This window comes from Phocoena sinus, chromosome 20 (assembly GCF_008692025.1).
Source record: "Phocoena sinus isolate mPhoSin1 chromosome 20, mPhoSin1.pri, whole genome shotgun sequence".
Taxonomy (NCBI): domain Eukaryota; kingdom Metazoa; phylum Chordata; class Mammalia; order Artiodactyla; family Phocoenidae; genus Phocoena; species Phocoena sinus.
Window position 1 is genome coordinate 37,240,001 of NC_045782.1, and position 16,362 is coordinate 37,256,362.

At 45.5% G+C, this 16,362-nt stretch overlaps 2 protein-coding genes and 1 non-coding gene across 3 annotated transcripts; all 3 read right to left on the bottom strand.

The window, feature by feature from the left end:
- Window positions 1-939: 939 nt before the first annotated feature.
- Window positions 940-3,996, bottom strand: C20H17orf98 (chromosome 20 C17orf98 homolog). Its single transcript, XM_032615085.1, has 3 exons — window positions 3,515-3,996; window positions 2,056-2,155; window positions 940-1,191 (listed from the first exon to the last, which is right to left on the bottom strand). Exons 1-3 carry the CDS (start codon window positions 3,719-3,721, stop codon window positions 1,034-1,036), a joined length of 465 nt encoding a protein of 154 aa, XP_032470976.1. The 5' UTR covers window positions 3,722-3,996; the 3' UTR covers window positions 940-1,033.
- Window positions 3,997-6,732: 2,736 nt separating this feature from the next.
- Window positions 6,733-11,913, bottom strand: RPL23 (ribosomal protein L23). The gene is made up of 5 exons (XM_032617405.1): window positions 11,830-11,913; window positions 11,188-11,271; window positions 10,758-10,886; window positions 7,040-7,153; window positions 6,733-6,932 (listed from the first exon to the last, which is right to left on the bottom strand). The coding sequence occupies exons 1-5, from the start codon at window positions 11,840-11,842 to the stop codon at window positions 6,850-6,852; spliced, it is 423 nt and encodes a 140-aa protein (XP_032473296.1). The 5' UTR covers window positions 11,843-11,913; the 3' UTR covers window positions 6,733-6,849.
- Window positions 11,021-11,156, bottom strand: LOC116746492. The gene has a single exon (XR_004347749.1). It is a non-coding gene; the product is annotated as a small nucleolar RNA SNORA21 (small nucleolar RNA).
- Window positions 11,914-16,362: the final 4,449 nt, after the last annotated feature.

The window sequence follows — 16,362 nt, forward strand, 5'->3', positions numbered from 1 at the left end:
TGGTCATTTAGAATGCGAGAGTAACTAGTAATTCTGAACAAGAATCCATTGAGAATTCTTGTCTTCCTCCTCTAGTGACCCTGGGGCTGGGAGTGAAGAAATATTTACTCACTTCCACTTAATGGAAGTAAAAGGATAAAGGAGGAAGGGGACAACCAGGATTGAACCAGAGACCTCTTGATTTGCAGTCAAACGCTCTATCTCTGAGCTATAACCCCACGGTCTAACGGGCCTCTCTTTCTTGTCCACTTATGGTGATTCAATACGAACAGGTTCCACCCACTCTGGAATTCCGGCAAGCTTTGTATTCTAAAGCTCCACCTCCTCCACCTCCTTTTCTATCCATCATCTGCTCTGGTTTTCCTCTTGGCCACCAATAAACTGGGTGGGGCACTTGAAAAATAAACTGGGTGGGGCACTTGGAAACTAGCTGAAAAGGAAGCTGACATAGCATTAGTAGAGAAAGCTTCCGTATACACGGTATTACTGTGTCAGAATCCTCAGCCCCAGATACACTCTGGTCGTCCCCTGCCTCTTGATGAGTTGAGGGTGGGAAGGAGAAGGAGGATGTCAGTTCTTTCGGATGGGATGACGCAGGAAAATCAGGAACTCCTTCTCAGGGCAACCAACGCCAATCCCTGTGGCCGCACTGCCTGCTCCGTTCTTGATGGAAACAGTAGCCAGCTTCTGACCTGGGCCGTCCCGATGCCTGGGGAAGAGCTTGGATGAGGGCTTAAGTAGTGTCGTTCCTCCTTATCGCAGCGGCAGGGGAGACCTGAGGCCTCTCCTTTCAAGCCTGGCACTCCGTTTGCATGGAGTTTAAGGCACAGCCTGAGATGCCCTTTCTCCTTCCACCTCCTCCATAGGGTAGGGAAGCCGAGGTTGGAGAAACTAGCTTGCCCCCTCCACCAGCCTCAAAGAAGAAACGGCACACTTGGAGACACACACACAGAAGTTTTAATGTAAAATAACACTGAGTTCATATACACATCTCAGAAATTCAGGTCGAGGAGTGTGAAGAGAAGAGCTGCTGTTAGAAGAGAGGGAATTGGGTGACCTCTCCAAAGACAGATGGGCGCTGGCGGAGGGCTGGGGTGTTCCGGCGATAGCCAAACCGACCATTGAACCCCTGGGTCGCTTTCAGGTTGGCATTATAGTTGTCATGTCCGGTCACCTGCTGGAGGGAATGCCCTTGCGGGACAGAGAGAGAAGCCTGAACCTGTATTCAGCCCCCTCTTGCTTTCCCCACTCCCGTTGGGCTGGTATAGGAGGCCAATCCAGGTATAGTCACTGTGCTCCCATATCCCAGCTGAACCCTCAATCCTGAAAAGCCAAGGGCTGCTGAGATGGAGGAGACAGATGGCATCCTGGAAACCAAGCCTCATACTAGGAATAGCATGCAGGGGAGCGTGAATGGTACATGCTGGGACGGGAAGGGCCAGAAATTTCTGGGCTTAGCTGAACTTGCTTTGCTGCCAGGAGAACTGAGAAAATTTCACCCTTGCATCTGACCCAGCTGGAGAAAATGGATGAGCTCAATTTGGCCAGTGGTGCCAGGGGACATGTGACTAGAATGTGGCCAAAGGGTGGTGGAGTTGGGGTGGGAGGAGGGTTCACCCTGCCAGAAAAACAGGTCTCAACTCTCCCTTTTCCTGTTGCTGCTAAATGGGGCCTAGAGAGTGAGCAGGACACAGCCTGCTCTGGGAGCAGAGAGAAGAACACAGGCTTTCGTTGGAAAGAGTAGAATTCCAACCCTAGCTCAGCCCTTCTTAGCAAATCATTTTAACTCCCTAAACCTCAATTTCCCTGGCTGTAACCTGGGGATACTCTGAGGGTAAAAAGCACCTGACATACAGCGGATGCTCCATAACTAACAGGGAGCACTGTGACACCATCTGCTCATGTATGAGAAGAAGAGCTAGAGGATGCAGTTAGACCCTGGGTCTCTTCCCCCAGCCAGGTCTCTTTATGGCCCAGTTTCTCTCTCTATGGAATGCACACCACTCTTCCTAGGTGGGACCATGGTGAGACTGGAAAGGGAGGTGTGGCACTTGCCTGCCCCTGACCAGTTTCTCCTGTTGAGGCATCTCTGTCCTTGCCCGAAGATATGGAAATAATCCACTATCCAGCCATCCCTTCCTGTACCGCCATGATCCTGAGAATGAGGGAGAAAATGCAGAAGACTATATCAGTCATGATGCAGAGAGATGCACAGTCCAACCCCTGCCTCTGGGCTTGTTGGAGGGAGGGAGAGGTCACAGCCAGGGGTAACAGGGCCAGACAGATTAAATATACTTAGTGACTTATTGCCTTTCAGGGAGAGGCAGTGTAGCTTGGCAGTTAAGGGCTCAATGTCTAACACCAGAGAGACTGGTTCTAATTCCAGCTCTACCGCTAACAAGCTGTGTGACCTTAGGACAATGACACAGCTTTTTTGGACCTCAATTTCCTCATCAGTAAAATGGCGGGTTGCTTTGAAATTTAAGTGAGATATAAAGGGCCTTCAAATAAAGGGCCTGGTATATTAAAGTTTCAATAAACATGATCTTCATTTAAATGAAAATAATACCTACCACAAATGGTGTCTGTGACGATTAAAGAATACTTACAAAATGGAACATAGAAAAATTCAAAAGTGTGTACACCATATTATTTTTCAAGCTTTTAAACTCTCGAGTTTTCCCCCAGATTCTGGCTCCTTCTGCTATAAAAATCACATGAGTAGACAGCAAACACACACAAACATGGCACACACAGATGTGTGTGTCCATATGCATGTACTGAACACACATGTGCACACACGAACACCCAGGACCACAAAAACTCCCAAGATTTGTTCACAGAATAACCCGCATTAAGTCCTCCTCTCCCTAAGTCACTGACATGTATTATAGACACAAATATTGGAAGCAAAAGTGTTGAAAAACATTGGAGCTGAGCCTATAATAGCCTCAGGATCTTTGATCCAGGGGAAGTACTCTGCGGGGGAGGGGCAACATCCACGAGGGAAAGGGCCTGGGGAGAAGCGAGGGCTGCAGAACTTTGGGAGGTTTCCTTCCAGTCAGCTCACAGAAGGTGGCAGCGAGCGAGCCCTCTTGAACTATGACGTCACCGGACCGAGGGCGCCTCGCTTAGGCAGTTCTTTGTCTTTTTACCGATTGTCGGGCTTTTTGAGAATTTGCGGCGGGAGGTCACCCCAAAGGGTGGATCCGTGATGCCAAAAACGACAACGAAACCCATTTGTTTGGCAGAGGCTTGCAGAAACCCAAAATGAAATCATTCTCAAGTTCAGGCGTGGAAAGTGGTTCTGTGAGCTCAGTGAGCTCGCGCTCAACTGTCTCCCGCCTCCGCCAGTTCCCGGGTTTCATTAAGAAAACTGAGAGGGTGCGAGTCGGGGAGCCTCCCTGGTGGTGACGGCGCTGCCATGAGACGCCCGGATCTGGGAAGTCGGCCCCGCCACGAGGGCCAAGCTCTGCGGGCACAAACGGTGGGGTCCTCCACGGCGCTCCTGTACCTGATCGGTTTTCCGCAAGATGGGCGGAACCACGCGGCTCCGGAAGTACCGGCGGGCGTGGTAGTCCTGCTGCGCGTTGTAGGGTGGAATTGCCGACCAGAGCTTAGGCCTCAAGTGCTCATAGGTGCGGGCCATGGTGCTCACCGCCACTCCATCCAAGATGAAGCTCTTCTCCAGCCACAGGGGACACGCGCAAAAGTGCCCCATCCTAACCACCGCAGCCTCCGAGGACTTTTCTAGAGGGAGCGGAGGGTCCTAGGTGGGGGCTCCCCTGCGCATTGTTACGTTATGTCAAAGACCCCTGTGACACAAACCGTACTGTCCCCATCCTACGAGGTAGGCTCTCGGGGCTGCAGGGGAAGTTGCTTAAATGGTTCAGAGGTGAGGGATGTCTAGGAGGGAACCATGCAAGAGGAATCAAGAGATTGAAGAGGGGCTTCCCTGGTGGCGCAGTGGTTGAGGGTCCACCTGCCGATGCAGGGGACATGGGTTCGTACCCCGGTCCGGGAAGATCCCACATGCCGCAGAGCGGCTGGGCCCGTGAGCCATGGCCGCTGAGCCTGCGCGTCCGGAGCCTGTGCTCCGCAACGGGAGGGGCCACAGCAGTGAGAGGCCCGCGTACCGCAAAAAAACAAACAAAAAAAAGAGATTGAAGAGAAGGTGGATTACTGAATGTGCGCAGTGTTAACGCAGTCGGGCCCAGCTCCGTTTTCCTTTTAAGAGCAAGGTTCTCTCCTCCCACTTTATTATATATTATTTCCCAAACCCAGTTCCCTTGAAAAGCTTGTACCCACAAAGGATCAGAAAGAGCTCAGAGAGCATCTACGTCCAACTCTCATTGTACAGAACTGGAAGTTGAAGCTCAGAATGTTGGAATATTCCCTAAATCCATTTAGTGGCAGATCCAGAACCAGAATTCAGATCTCCTGATTTCCAGTAAACCCACTTAAAGCACTTCTCCCCTCCCCACCCAACTCTTTTCATCAGCTATTCCTCCTCCCGTTAAAATTTAAAAAACCAACAGTAAAAGTTGTATTCTTATCAATAAAACAGTAAGTACCATACTTCCCTCTAATATTATGTATATATGAGAGGATACAGCAAAACATGAACGGTGATCTTCCCTAGTTATTGCTGTTACAAGTGATTTTTCCTTCCTTTATATTTTTTACTTCCTAAATTTCCCCCTTGAATAAACTCATATGGATGCTTTACATATCAAAGTGGCTTATACAAATTCTTCAGCTCCTCGCACCAACTCTGAGGTGCTATTATCATTTTACAGATGAAGCAATAAATCCAGGAATTCTTTTATGTTATTATTATAATACTAGTAAAATTAACATATTATATATAATACAAAGGCATATTAATTAGAAAAAGATTGCATTATACCTACACGTAATAATCACCAATCCCAGCATCTCAATACTCAGCTATTTAATCTTTCTACACTATGACAGGCGAGCTCCTAGCAATCAAATTTGAAATTATAGGAGGTCCATAATTTGAGCCCATTCTATTAAAACGTGAAGAGAACCTGGAAAGAACATTAGAGGACTTGAGAGGACGAGGGGAAAAAATGACAGGCCTAACTCTCACCTCACATTTGAGGAAGGCAGGTGAGAAATTTCATATTATGCAATGGGATAAAAAAAGATTCATTTTAAATGGAGTACCTGGGGGCTTCATGTCACATTAAAGACTTGAAATTCACCAGCCTGGAGGATGGGGGAGGGGAGGAAGACCGGTCTATTTTACAGACTTTGGAATTTAATATTCCTAAAACCAAGACTGACTCAGTCTAGACAGAGGACTGGTCCTCAATCTTGGCGGCACTTCAGAATCTCTTAGGGAGCTTTAAAAAGTCTTGATGCCGAGCTTCCCTGGTGGCGCAGTGGTTAGGAGTCCACCTGCCTATGCAGGGGACATGGATTCGAGCCCTGGTCCGGGGGGATCCCACATGCCGTGTGCGCCATAGCTGCTGGACCTGTGCTCTGGAGCCCGCAAGCCACAACTACTGAAGCCCACACGCCTAGAGCCCAAGCTCTGCAACCAGAGAAGCCACAGTGAGAGGCCTGCGCACTGCAACAAGGAGTGGCCCCGCTCCCCGCAACTAGAGAGAGCCTGCGTGCAGCAACAAAGACCCAAATGCAGCCAAAAATTAATAATAAAATAAATGAATAAATTTACATCACTGCTTTCTAGTTCTGGTACATCTGAAGGACATCAATCAAGTACAAAAGAGAAGTCATCTCACCAAGTGACTATGTGCTAGGGTCTTCACATACACCCTAATCCTCAGCCTTTCATCGTACCCAATCTTACAGATAAAACAATTTCCAGATACTAGATACGTGGACACAAACTTCCGTGTAAAAATCCTCTTCCAACATCTTTAGGCCAGACTGGAGTGCTCATTTTCCCCAGACCCTGAATGTCACCTAAATCAACTGTCATGGCTTGGAAAAAAAAAAAAAGCTACAATGCTCAATACCTTCAGGCAGAATTTGCCAGGGCTCATGCCTGTCGTGCTGGCATTCTATCATCTTTTATTCTCAAGCTAGGGTTTGGCAGATATAAGACCATCGTGTCAAAATACTTTTTTTTTTTTTTTTTGGCGGTACGCGGGCCTCTCACTGCTGTGGCCTCTCCCGTTGCGGAGCACAGGCTCCAGACGCGCAGGCTCACGGGCCCAGCTCTGCGGCATGTGGGATCTTCCCGGACCGGGGCATGAACCCGTGTCCTCTGCATCGGCAGGCGGACTCTCAACCACTGCGCCACCAGGGAAGCCCTCAAAATACTTTTGATAGCAGAAAACCTGCAGATATTAACAACTTAGTCATCTTCCATGAGAGCAATTATTATGCGGCAGGTTTTATAAATATAAACTCATTTATGTGCCAACTTACCCAAAGGAAACCTGTTAACTGCAGAAGTGCACATATATACGCGTATACCTGGTTCCTACTCACATCACTCCTTGAACTCCATGAGTATTCAGGATCTGACCATATGCTACCTTATCTCAAATACCTTTCTAACTATAAGGCAGTCACCTGGGATAACCTGTCACCAAGCAGTATCTACCACCTGAAATTTATTTTAAGAACTAAAAAACTCAAGTTTTTACAGCAGAAATTGCAAAGTCCCCAAAGTCTGCACGCTGACAGAAGTGCAATGACTGTTTATCTTTTTTTACACATGCCCACAGAAAGTCCGCACTGGGTAGTTTTATTTTACAGAGGGGGTAAAGGTTAGGTGGTGTCAAGAAGAGTGACACGGAGCAAATGATTTTTATTATCATTGTTTTCTTTTACAAACGCACCGAAGCATCACGCAATGCTGCCAGCGTTGGATGCAATCCTGGGCCACAGGTCTGCACATTCCTTTGCAACTGGTCCTGTGATGGCAGAACCTGCATAAAAGAATGATGTGACACGTAAGCTCAAAGGGCCCTTTCCTTGTACTCAAGTTAAATCATCCAATCTCAAAAGCCTAACAATGATGTGCATTCTTTATTACCTTTCATCTCGCCTTTATTGTTTACTATGACCCCTGCATTATCTTCAAAATAAAGAAACACACCATCTTTTCTCCGGTATGACTTTCGTTGTCGAATTACCACTGCTGGATGTACTGAGAGGGGGGAAAAAAAAAGCAGCTGTCATTTAACCTGCCAAGTTCCAGTGCCACCACGAGAAAGCAATTTACACCTTGGCTAGCTCCCCAACATTTCCCATTTGGACAGAATGTATACTCACTAGCTTTTCATTTCCTAAAATCAAGTGTGAAAGACAGTGTAAACACCAATCACCCCTTAAGGAAAGACCTTACTCATTTCAAGTCCAAACTGCCTGCATTTCCTTGCAGGTGTGAATCTGTACTTTGGGAGGACGATTAGCAACACACCAGCAGGAAACTTGCTAAGCACTTTCTATACTTTTCCTCACTTCACCCAAGAGGTGGGTACTATTTAAGATCCTAATGTCAGGACTTCCCAGGTGGTCCAGTGGTTAAGACTCTTTGCTCCCAATGCAGGGGGACTGGGTTCGATCCCTGGTCAGGGACCTAGATCCTGCATGCCGCAAATAGAGATCCCATGTGCCACAATTAAGACCGGGCACAGCCAAATAAATTTTTAAAAGATCCTAATGCCATAGAATCGGGAATGGGACCCTCCTCACACTGAATGAGTGGACAGGCCAAGCTATTAACTCATTATGCAATATTCCATCCCAATTTATATCAAAACTTCCAAGAACAAACCTTGACCTAAGAATTAGCACTTTATGCCTTTCTAACTGCAGGGCACATGTTGTTTTAAGAGCAAAACCTGGAGTTAACCTAAATATCTCAGGACACATGCACAGAACAGAACCATTTTAAATGATTATGTACTTCTGTAACTTTTTAATATGCAAACAATCATTTGTGAAGCAAAAATGGGTTACGGGAAGGTAATGGTCCCATTTACATTGGAAAGTAGGACATAAAATATTAAAAACGATCATCCCTTGGAGGTCTAAGAGCTGGGTAACTGAAATTCAACTTCTATTTCTTATTTAATTAACTCTAGGTTTAACTTTTTGAGGAAATGTTTTCCAGGGTCATAAGTAACTTTTAAAAACCTACCTGCTCCAGGGCTTCCCTGGTTGTACAGTGGTTAAGAATCCGCCTGCCAATGTAGGCGACATGGGTTCTGGTCCGGGAAGATCCCACATGCCGTGGAGCAACTAAGCCCATGCGCCACAACTACTGAGCCCATGCGCTCCAGAGCCCGTGCTCCGCAACAAGGTAAGCCACCACAATGAGAAGCCCGCACGCTGCAACGAAGAGCAGCCCCCCCGCTCGCCGCAACCAGAGAAAGCCTGCGCGCAGCGACAAAGACCAAACACAGCCAAAAATAAATAAATAAAAATAAAATAAAATTTAAAAACCAAACAAACAAAAAACGCTACCTGCTCCTAAAGTGAACATTTTCCCAGACATTCAAAGCATCTACTGCACTTAGAAGAAAACATGGATTCAAATCCTGACTGACAGTAGCCTGGAGACCTTGAACAAGTTACTTAATCTTCTGGAGTTCAAGTTTTCCTCTTGTAAAGTAGGGATAATAGTTACATTTCCATATTTAATATCAGACACTAGAAATGCAGGATCTTCTAAGGACAGAGATCCTGGCTATCCTTGAAGCAAGTACTATCTATGTACATAGATGGTCTCTGAGTTTTTTATCAATGGGAAACACACTGAGGGACAAATATTGGCTGAGACCCTCCTCTGTTGGACCCTCATCTACTTAGAACAATTTAAATTCTCACAAATGCATCCAGCAAATAAATAAGGCCACATGAATACAGGACTCTGGATTTCCAGTCCTGCTCCTTTCCACATTTCTGTATGTTATAATTAAGTCTAAGGCCAGGAGATGTAGCTGATCCTTGAAAAATGAAGGGTTAGGGGCGCCAGCCCTGTGCAGTCTAAGATCCATGTGTAACTTATAGTTGACCCTCTGCATCCACTGATTCAACCAATCTCAGATAGCGTAGTACAGTAATATACTGTGGGGGAAAAAAAAAAATCTGTAAATGGACGCATGCAGTCCAAACCCACATTGCTCGTTGTTCAAGGGCCAACTGTATTCATTTAGAAGAAACAAGGACCAAAGAAAAAATTAAGAGTTGGAAAGTCAGAACTATTTTTAAAACCATGAGTGTCCTCTGGTCTGTCCCACAACTGACTGAGACAGACAGCACACACCCTGCTGCCACCTCTCCCACAGTGATGGACAATTGTTCTGCCCTTCCCTGACTGCTCCCCAGGCCACACACCGGACCCAGCAAGTGTTCTAAGAGGAAAGCCTGTCTAGTTGCATGCTGATCCCAATCAACACATTGATTTATCAATGCTTAAGCACAATGCTTATGCCTTGCCTACCAAGCCCCCAAGTGAATATTAGAGGTCAACAAAGTAAGATTTCTGACCAAAAGGCTAAACACCTGGGGATAGAGTAGGATACAGACCTTCAAAGAGTAACTGTGATACATGGCTGAGACCTGTCACACGTGTACTGCACATTAAGAGGACTTCTCAGGAAAAGCAAAACATCCCAGGCCAGAGACAAACTAAGCAGGCACAGGAGAAAAGTTCAGGAGCTGGAAACTCAAGTACACTGAGTATCAGAAGCTCTGAAGTCAGTCAAGTCAGAAGTGTCTGAGGCCCCCCTCTAACCCACACATCTAGTAGGAAAACTTTTGGGGGTTGTCCACGATTAAGCAATGAGCAGCTCCCTATTTTAGTTTCTACCAGAAGACATTTAGAAGCAACCATGCCAAACTTTTGACAAGTCACAACCCTGAGTTAATCTCATCTATGTATAATTATTCCTTTTCAAATTAGTAGTTCCTGAAAAGGAAACTTGCCTGAGGTGACTTAAGTCTTAAGGCTGTGATCTCACCTGGTACCACCATGTTCATTTGTAGCCAAGGAGTCAGCAATTAATTAAAGACCTGCTCTCATAGAAGAGACAACCCTAGTAGGGGGCACAGCAAAAATCTGAGGCACAAAGGAAAGGATTTAAGTTGGAACAAAAAAACCAAGAACTAAAAGGAGAGCTGGGGAAAGAACTACGTGGATGGACTGTAAATCCCAGAAGGACAGAGCTTTTGTTTCTATAGGTATAAATATGTGAGGTGGTCTGTTAACTATCGGCTGAACTTGCTGGGGGAAATGGCAGGGTAAATATGAAAAGCCCCTAGCTTACGATGGAAGCCAACTAAGAACTTAACTGGGGGTGGGGTGGTGGTGGTGGATGAATTGGGAGATGGGGATTGACATACATATACTATCAATACTATGTGAAAAATAGATAACTAATGAGAATAACTAATGAACTGTACAGCACAGGGAACTCCACTCAATGCTCTGCGGTGACCTAAATTGGAAGGAAATCCAAAAAAGAGGGGATATATGTATACGTATAGCTGATTCACTTTGCTGTGCAGTAGAAACTAACACAACATTGTAAATAAAGCAACTATATGCCAATAAAAATAAAAGAACGGTCTTTTAAGACAGCAAGAATAGAACTTCAACTGCAGATTAACTCACACTGCCTCTCAAAGAAAATCAAGCTTTAAGAGGCCCTGAGAATGGTAAAACTACTGTTCTATTTTCCAACAGAGGGAGAAGTCCTTCAACTGTCCACAGACCAAAAGGAGGATTTGGTCTCTCTACTGACCCTTCTTTCTGAGCTCTGGTTTGCCTTTCTTGACTGTGGCCATCACCATGTCACCCACACCAGCAGCAGGAAGTCTATTCAGTCGTCCCTTGATCCCCTTCACAGAGATGATATACAGATTTTTGGCTCCTATACAAGGAAGTAAACAACAACAAAAAGGTTTTTTTGAGAGCCTGTTAGGCAGTTCTGCATTTCTCCAACACCTCCAAGGCCTCCCCCTCCACACACACTCCCAAGAAGTTAGTCTTCCCCCAGGTGGAACACCTTGTCACACCACCGATTGAAGCAAAACAACACAACATGCTGCCGCTTCACCCAAAAGCGGTGTTTTCACTCTTCCCTTTCTTGACGGCTCAGTGGGTCATTAGCAAAAGGCCCACTGAGTGCTTTTAAAAGGGGCAGTTTGGCAGAGTGCAGCCGAAGGTCTCACCTGTGTTGTCAGCACAGTTGATCACGGCTCCAACCGGAAGACCCAAGGAAATCCGGAATTTCGCACCAGAGGACCCACCACGTCCTGTAAGTAAGAAGGGAATCAGAAGAGGTCCCTTCACATTCTTAAGCTATATATTCATTCGCATGTGCTTCGGCGAGCGGTACACCGTAGTTTCGCTCTCTCTAGGACTCCTTATCCCCTCCCCATGTGCCACCCAGTTCTTAAGGCAAATAGCCAATTCCTCACTCTTAGCACGTTACATTGAGATTAAGGGACCAGGACGACTCAATTCTCGATCCAACTTTTGCACCACGTAGTTCTTCCTACAAGGCGGGAGACCGCACAAGTCGCCCACTCTGGGGATTAAGCCAGTCCAACTCCAACCCCATTACTGAAGCGCTAGGCGCGGAGTGAACCCGCGGGATTCAGCCAAGAATCACGACTAGATCCTGTGAACTCAACCCTCCAGGCCCTCCCGTCACTTTCGGGGGCTCTCCCGGTGCTCTCGCGGTGTCCCTCCCCTCCCTCTCCGGCCCGGAGCAGAGCAAAGCGTCCCAGCTGTCCATGGCCGCCGTTCCCGGCGAGGCCAGCAGCCACCTCGCGACAGATGGCGAAGGATCTCCCAAAGCCAAAAATTACCTCGCTTCGACATCTTGAACGCCGGAAAGTGACAAAAAGGAAGTAGGAATGAAGGCCACGGAGCTCTCAACTCCAAGGCCCCGCCCAACGTGGTCACGTGACCCTGTGTTTGTTCAATCCGCTTCTCTTCCCCAGGGCGCGGTCTTATTACGTCACAAATCCTGGACATAGCGTAGAACTCTCGCTGTGAAGTGGGCGGAGGAGTGGTTGAGGGCTGCAGGGAGTCCGTCGTACCCAGTACGCCGAATACGAACTCGAAAGTAGTTGTTTGGGACACAGAAAGATTGGTTTAATTTATCGGAAAACCTCTCTGAGCAATAAGTATGTGCCAGGGACTTCGATGGACGCTAGAGGTTCAGAAATGATTAAACGGTCTGTGCTGTATAGGGGCCTCCAAAGAACACACGGCGTCGGGGGCTAGAGGGAAAGAGTTCGAAACGGTTTCGTTAGGTTGTGATATAACTGAGAAGTACCATTATAGCGCTACAGATAATTCCATATGTGTGTGCTTGGTCTCATACCCATCTGTATTTTAGATATCTTTATTCATTACTCTTTTCACTGCTTCAGCTTCTCCCATTCTTCGGACTTCTTTCTGTCGATATATTCATTCAAATATTTATTAAACGACTACTTTATGCCAGATCCTGTTCTGGGCATACGCTAGACTACATGAGAGAACAAAACAGATCAACATTCATGCCCTGTGGAGCTTACATTCAGCCAGGGTGTTGGTGAAGGTGGATATTAGATACTAAGCCATAGACGTAGTAATTGCAGTATATAGTATGTTAGATGGTGATAAGTACTATGAAAACAAAAGTAGAAAAAAGTAAGAGGGATCTGGAAGTGGGAGGAGAGGCAGATTGCATTTCAAAATAGAATGATCAGTGTGGGCTTCATGGAAGAAGTTGACATTAGTGCAAAGATTTTTAAGGTGAGGGAGCTAGCAATATGACTGTCTAGGGAAGAGCAGTCCAGATAGAGTCATCAACCATTGAAAGACCCTAAGGTGGGATTGTGCCTGAACAATGTGAGGACCAGCAAGGAAGCCAGGAGTGACTGGACAGAGTAAGTGAAGGAAAGAGTAGTAGGACAGAAGGTCAGAAGTAATGGAATTGGATCATTAGAGCTTTGTACACTGCTATGGACTTTGACATTTACAGACTGAAATAGGAAAACAATGAGTCATAAGCAGAGGAGGGACATGATCTGACTAATGTGTCAGAAGGATCACTCTATTTGAGACTAGGCTGTGGGAGGGAACACAAAGATACAATAAGGTGATCTATTGGGAAGCTCTTGCAGTAACTCAGGAGAGAAATGATGGTGGTTTAGACTAAAGAGGTAGCAATAGAAGTAATGTGATGTGATCAGATTCTGGATATGTTTTGGAGGTAGAGCCAACAAAATGTGGGGTGCAAAAGAAAGAGAAGAAAATGTTTCCAAGGCTTTAGTTCTGAGCAAGTGGAAGATGGCATTGCCATCAACTGAGATGGGGAAAGCTATGGGAGGAACAGGTTTGGGGGTAAGAGTATGAGTTCAGTTTTGGATATGTTGAGTTAGATGTCTGTTAGACAACCAAAAGAGATTTAAATAGCAAGTTGGACATATTAGCCTGGAGTTCCAGAAAGAGGGAGATATAAATGTGGCAGTCATCAGCATATATGTATATTTAAAGACATGATAGTGGATGAGTTCACAAAGAAGCGAGGGTAAATAAAAAAGACCATGGGCTAAGCTCTGGGGTACTTCAACATTAAGAGGTCTATAAATCTACACATTTATAAATTTCTCTTATCACTCTTAAATCCTTCACTTGCTCCTGCCAGTTTCTCTAGTTACCAGTTTTTCTCTCTCCTTCACTTCTCAGCCAAATTCCATGTGTTTCTGAATATATGATTTCATTATCATATTTGTCTCTGTTGATAAATGAAACTAGCATCCATCCAGGTGTCCCTCTGGGATTTCTGTCCATTTCTCTTCAGTCTGCCTTCTCAATGTCTCTCAAATATATCCACTTCTCTCCATCTCCTCTGCTAATGCTCTGGACCTAGTCACCTCCATCTCTTGCCTAAACTATTTCTGAAGCTTCCCAACATGTCCCTTGACCTCTATTTCTCCCCCCTCCATCCACTCACTCTTCATACAATGGCCAGAAATAATTTTTCAGAAATGTAAACATTACTATGTCACTCTCCTGAAAATCCTCCAATGGTTTCTGTACTCTCAGAATCAAAGTTAAAATCCATATCACAGCCTACTAGGCCCTGATCATTGTCCTACCTCTTAACCTCATCTTGCACTGTGCTCTGTCTTGCTCTGCAGGGTTGACGTTTTGGTGCCAGATACCATCCATGTTCCTGAATACCCATAGGCCTCACACATGCTTGGAATACTCTACCCTGCCTACCCGTGTCATGTATTTCACGTGTACTGATTTTTCAGATCTCAGCTTAAATATCTTTTCCTTAGGGAAATTCTACCCTGACCTCTTTTACATAGTACTTTTCCTTCTTACTGTTTATTTCAATTCTTCAATATATATTTGATGACTTTGTTGAATAACGATCTCCCCCAACTAGTCTATATGCTCCATTAAAGGCTGAGTCCATGTTCTCCTTTGTGTTCAGTGGTATATCCCCAGCATTCAGCATAGGGCCTGGCTCAGTAAATACATGCTGAGTGATTGAAGAAGTCTATCTCTATAGTAGACAAATGAAGAAGTCTACCTCTATGGTCTCCATACGTCAGCATCCTTGTGTGAAGGAATTTTTATTCATCTATGGCAAAATTAGAAATATTTGGAAAACACAGTGTTTCTTATAAAGCTCCATTTACTCAATTTAAAGGACTGCCTATTATTCTGGGATTATCTTCTTTCATCTTTCTTGTTAAAAATGTTCCTTTCGGGCTTCCCTGGTGGCGCAGTGGTTGGGAGTCCACCTTCCGATGTAGGGGACATGGGTTTGTGCCCCGGTTCGGGAAGATCCCACGTGCTGCGGAGCGGCTGGTCCCGTGAGCCATGGCTGCTGAGCCTGGGTGTCCGGAGCCTGTGCTCCGCAACGGGAGAGGTCACAACAGTAAGAGGCCTGCGTACCGCAAAAAAAAAAATTTTTAAATGTTCCTATGCCAACTGTCAACTTTCTACCATCCCAACACTGCCCTTTTTTTTCTCTTTGTAATTTCAGTGGTCCATGAAAACCAAAGGTCTGGGAATGATCTGTCTCTATTTCCTTACTTCCTGCATGCACATGTTCCTTGAACCCCTGTAGCGTAGTTTATGTCCTCACTACATGACTGAAATTATACTAGAAATTATATATACTGAAAAATTATACTAGAAAGGTCACCATGACCTACTCTTTCCAAAATCCAAGGACCCTCCTCAGTCTTCATCTTACTTGACCTCACAACGTTTCACCCTGGGGCCCTTCCCATCTTCTTGACACTCTTCACCCATGGTTTCCATGATGCTAATAATAATAGAAATTACTATTTTTGGAGTGCTACTAAGTACCAGCCATTGAGTCAAGCATTTTACAGGAATGTGACTTCTTGAATCCGCCCCACAACCCTGTGATTTAGGTATTATTCTTCTCATTTTCAGATGAGAAAACTGAGAAATAGAAAAGTTAAGCCATGTGTCCAAGATCACACAGATCATGAAAGGTAGAGATGGAATGGCACCCTGAGTCTGGCTGATTCCAAAGCACAGACTCTAAGCCACTCTGTTGTATTGCTCTCTCCTCCTTACTCATTGTCCCTTCTCAGTGTATTTCCCTGAGTGATCACGTCACCCAGTAGCTTCCATTACCATCAATATGCTGAGAACTCCCAAGTCTGTATCTCCAGCCCAGACATTTCTGCTTAGCTCTAGCCAATGTATGGAACCAATGACTGGGACACCTCCACCCCACAGGCACTTCCAACGTGACATCCAAAGCCGAAATCATGATTTTCCCAGAAATTGTGCTTTTCTGCCTATATTAGTTGTCTTGGTTGGTGCTACTAATTTTTCTGTCCATGCATCTAAAAGTCTGCCCTTGGTTCAAAGCTATTGCAACAGCCTCCAAATGGTCTGACCATAACCTCTGAGTTGCTTAAAAGCCTGTACTGGCCCTCTAGTGCCTGTGGAATAAAGTCCAAGCTCCTTAGCATGGCATTGGAGTCTCTTCCTGAAATGGCTTACCTTCTCCCTGGACTCATCTCCCATCACCTCGCCTCTTACACTTCGCACTCCAGAAACACCAAACTGCTTAGGATTTCAGGACTCTTTCTTGCTTTATCCACTACGTGTTCTTCAAAACTCTTTTCGATGTCATGTATTTTTGAACAAGCCATCTCTTCCCTGTGCCATTTCACAAGCCCAGCATGCTCTTCCCCAAACCACCTCTTTACTTAGAGCAGTCGTTCTCAAATATCTTTGTCTGAATATTCTTGACATTCGTAAGGTATTGAGAACTCCAAAGAGGTTTTGTTTATACAGTTATATCTATTGACATTTACCAGATTAGAAATTTAAATTGTGAA

What these genes read in the sequence shown, in the direction of transcription:
- C20H17orf98 (XM_032615085.1), bottom strand. Translation starts at nt 3,721, where the DNA reads ATGGGGCACTTTTGCGCGTGTCCCCTGTGGCTGGAGAAGAGCTTCATC. An exon ending in TCTTGCGGAAAACCGATCAG is followed by an intron (nt 2,156 to 3,514) that starts GTACAGGAGCGC and finishes CCTCATTCTCAG; the next exon opens with GATCATGGCGGTACAGGAAG. An exon ending in GAGAAACTGGTCAGGGGCAG is followed by an intron (nt 1,192 to 2,055) that starts GCAAGTGCCACA and finishes CTGTCCCGCAAG; the next exon opens with GGCATTCCCTCCAGCAGGTG.
- RPL23 (XM_032617405.1), bottom strand. An exon ending in CAACTGTGCTGACAACACAG is followed by an intron (nt 10,887 to 11,187) that starts GTGAGACCTTCG and finishes TTCCTTGTATAG; the next exon opens with GAGCCAAAAATCTGTATATC. An exon ending in CAATAAAGGCGAGATGAAAG is followed by an intron (nt 6,933 to 7,039) that starts GTAATAAAGAAT and finishes TCTTTTATGCAG; the next exon opens with GTTCTGCCATCACAGGACCA.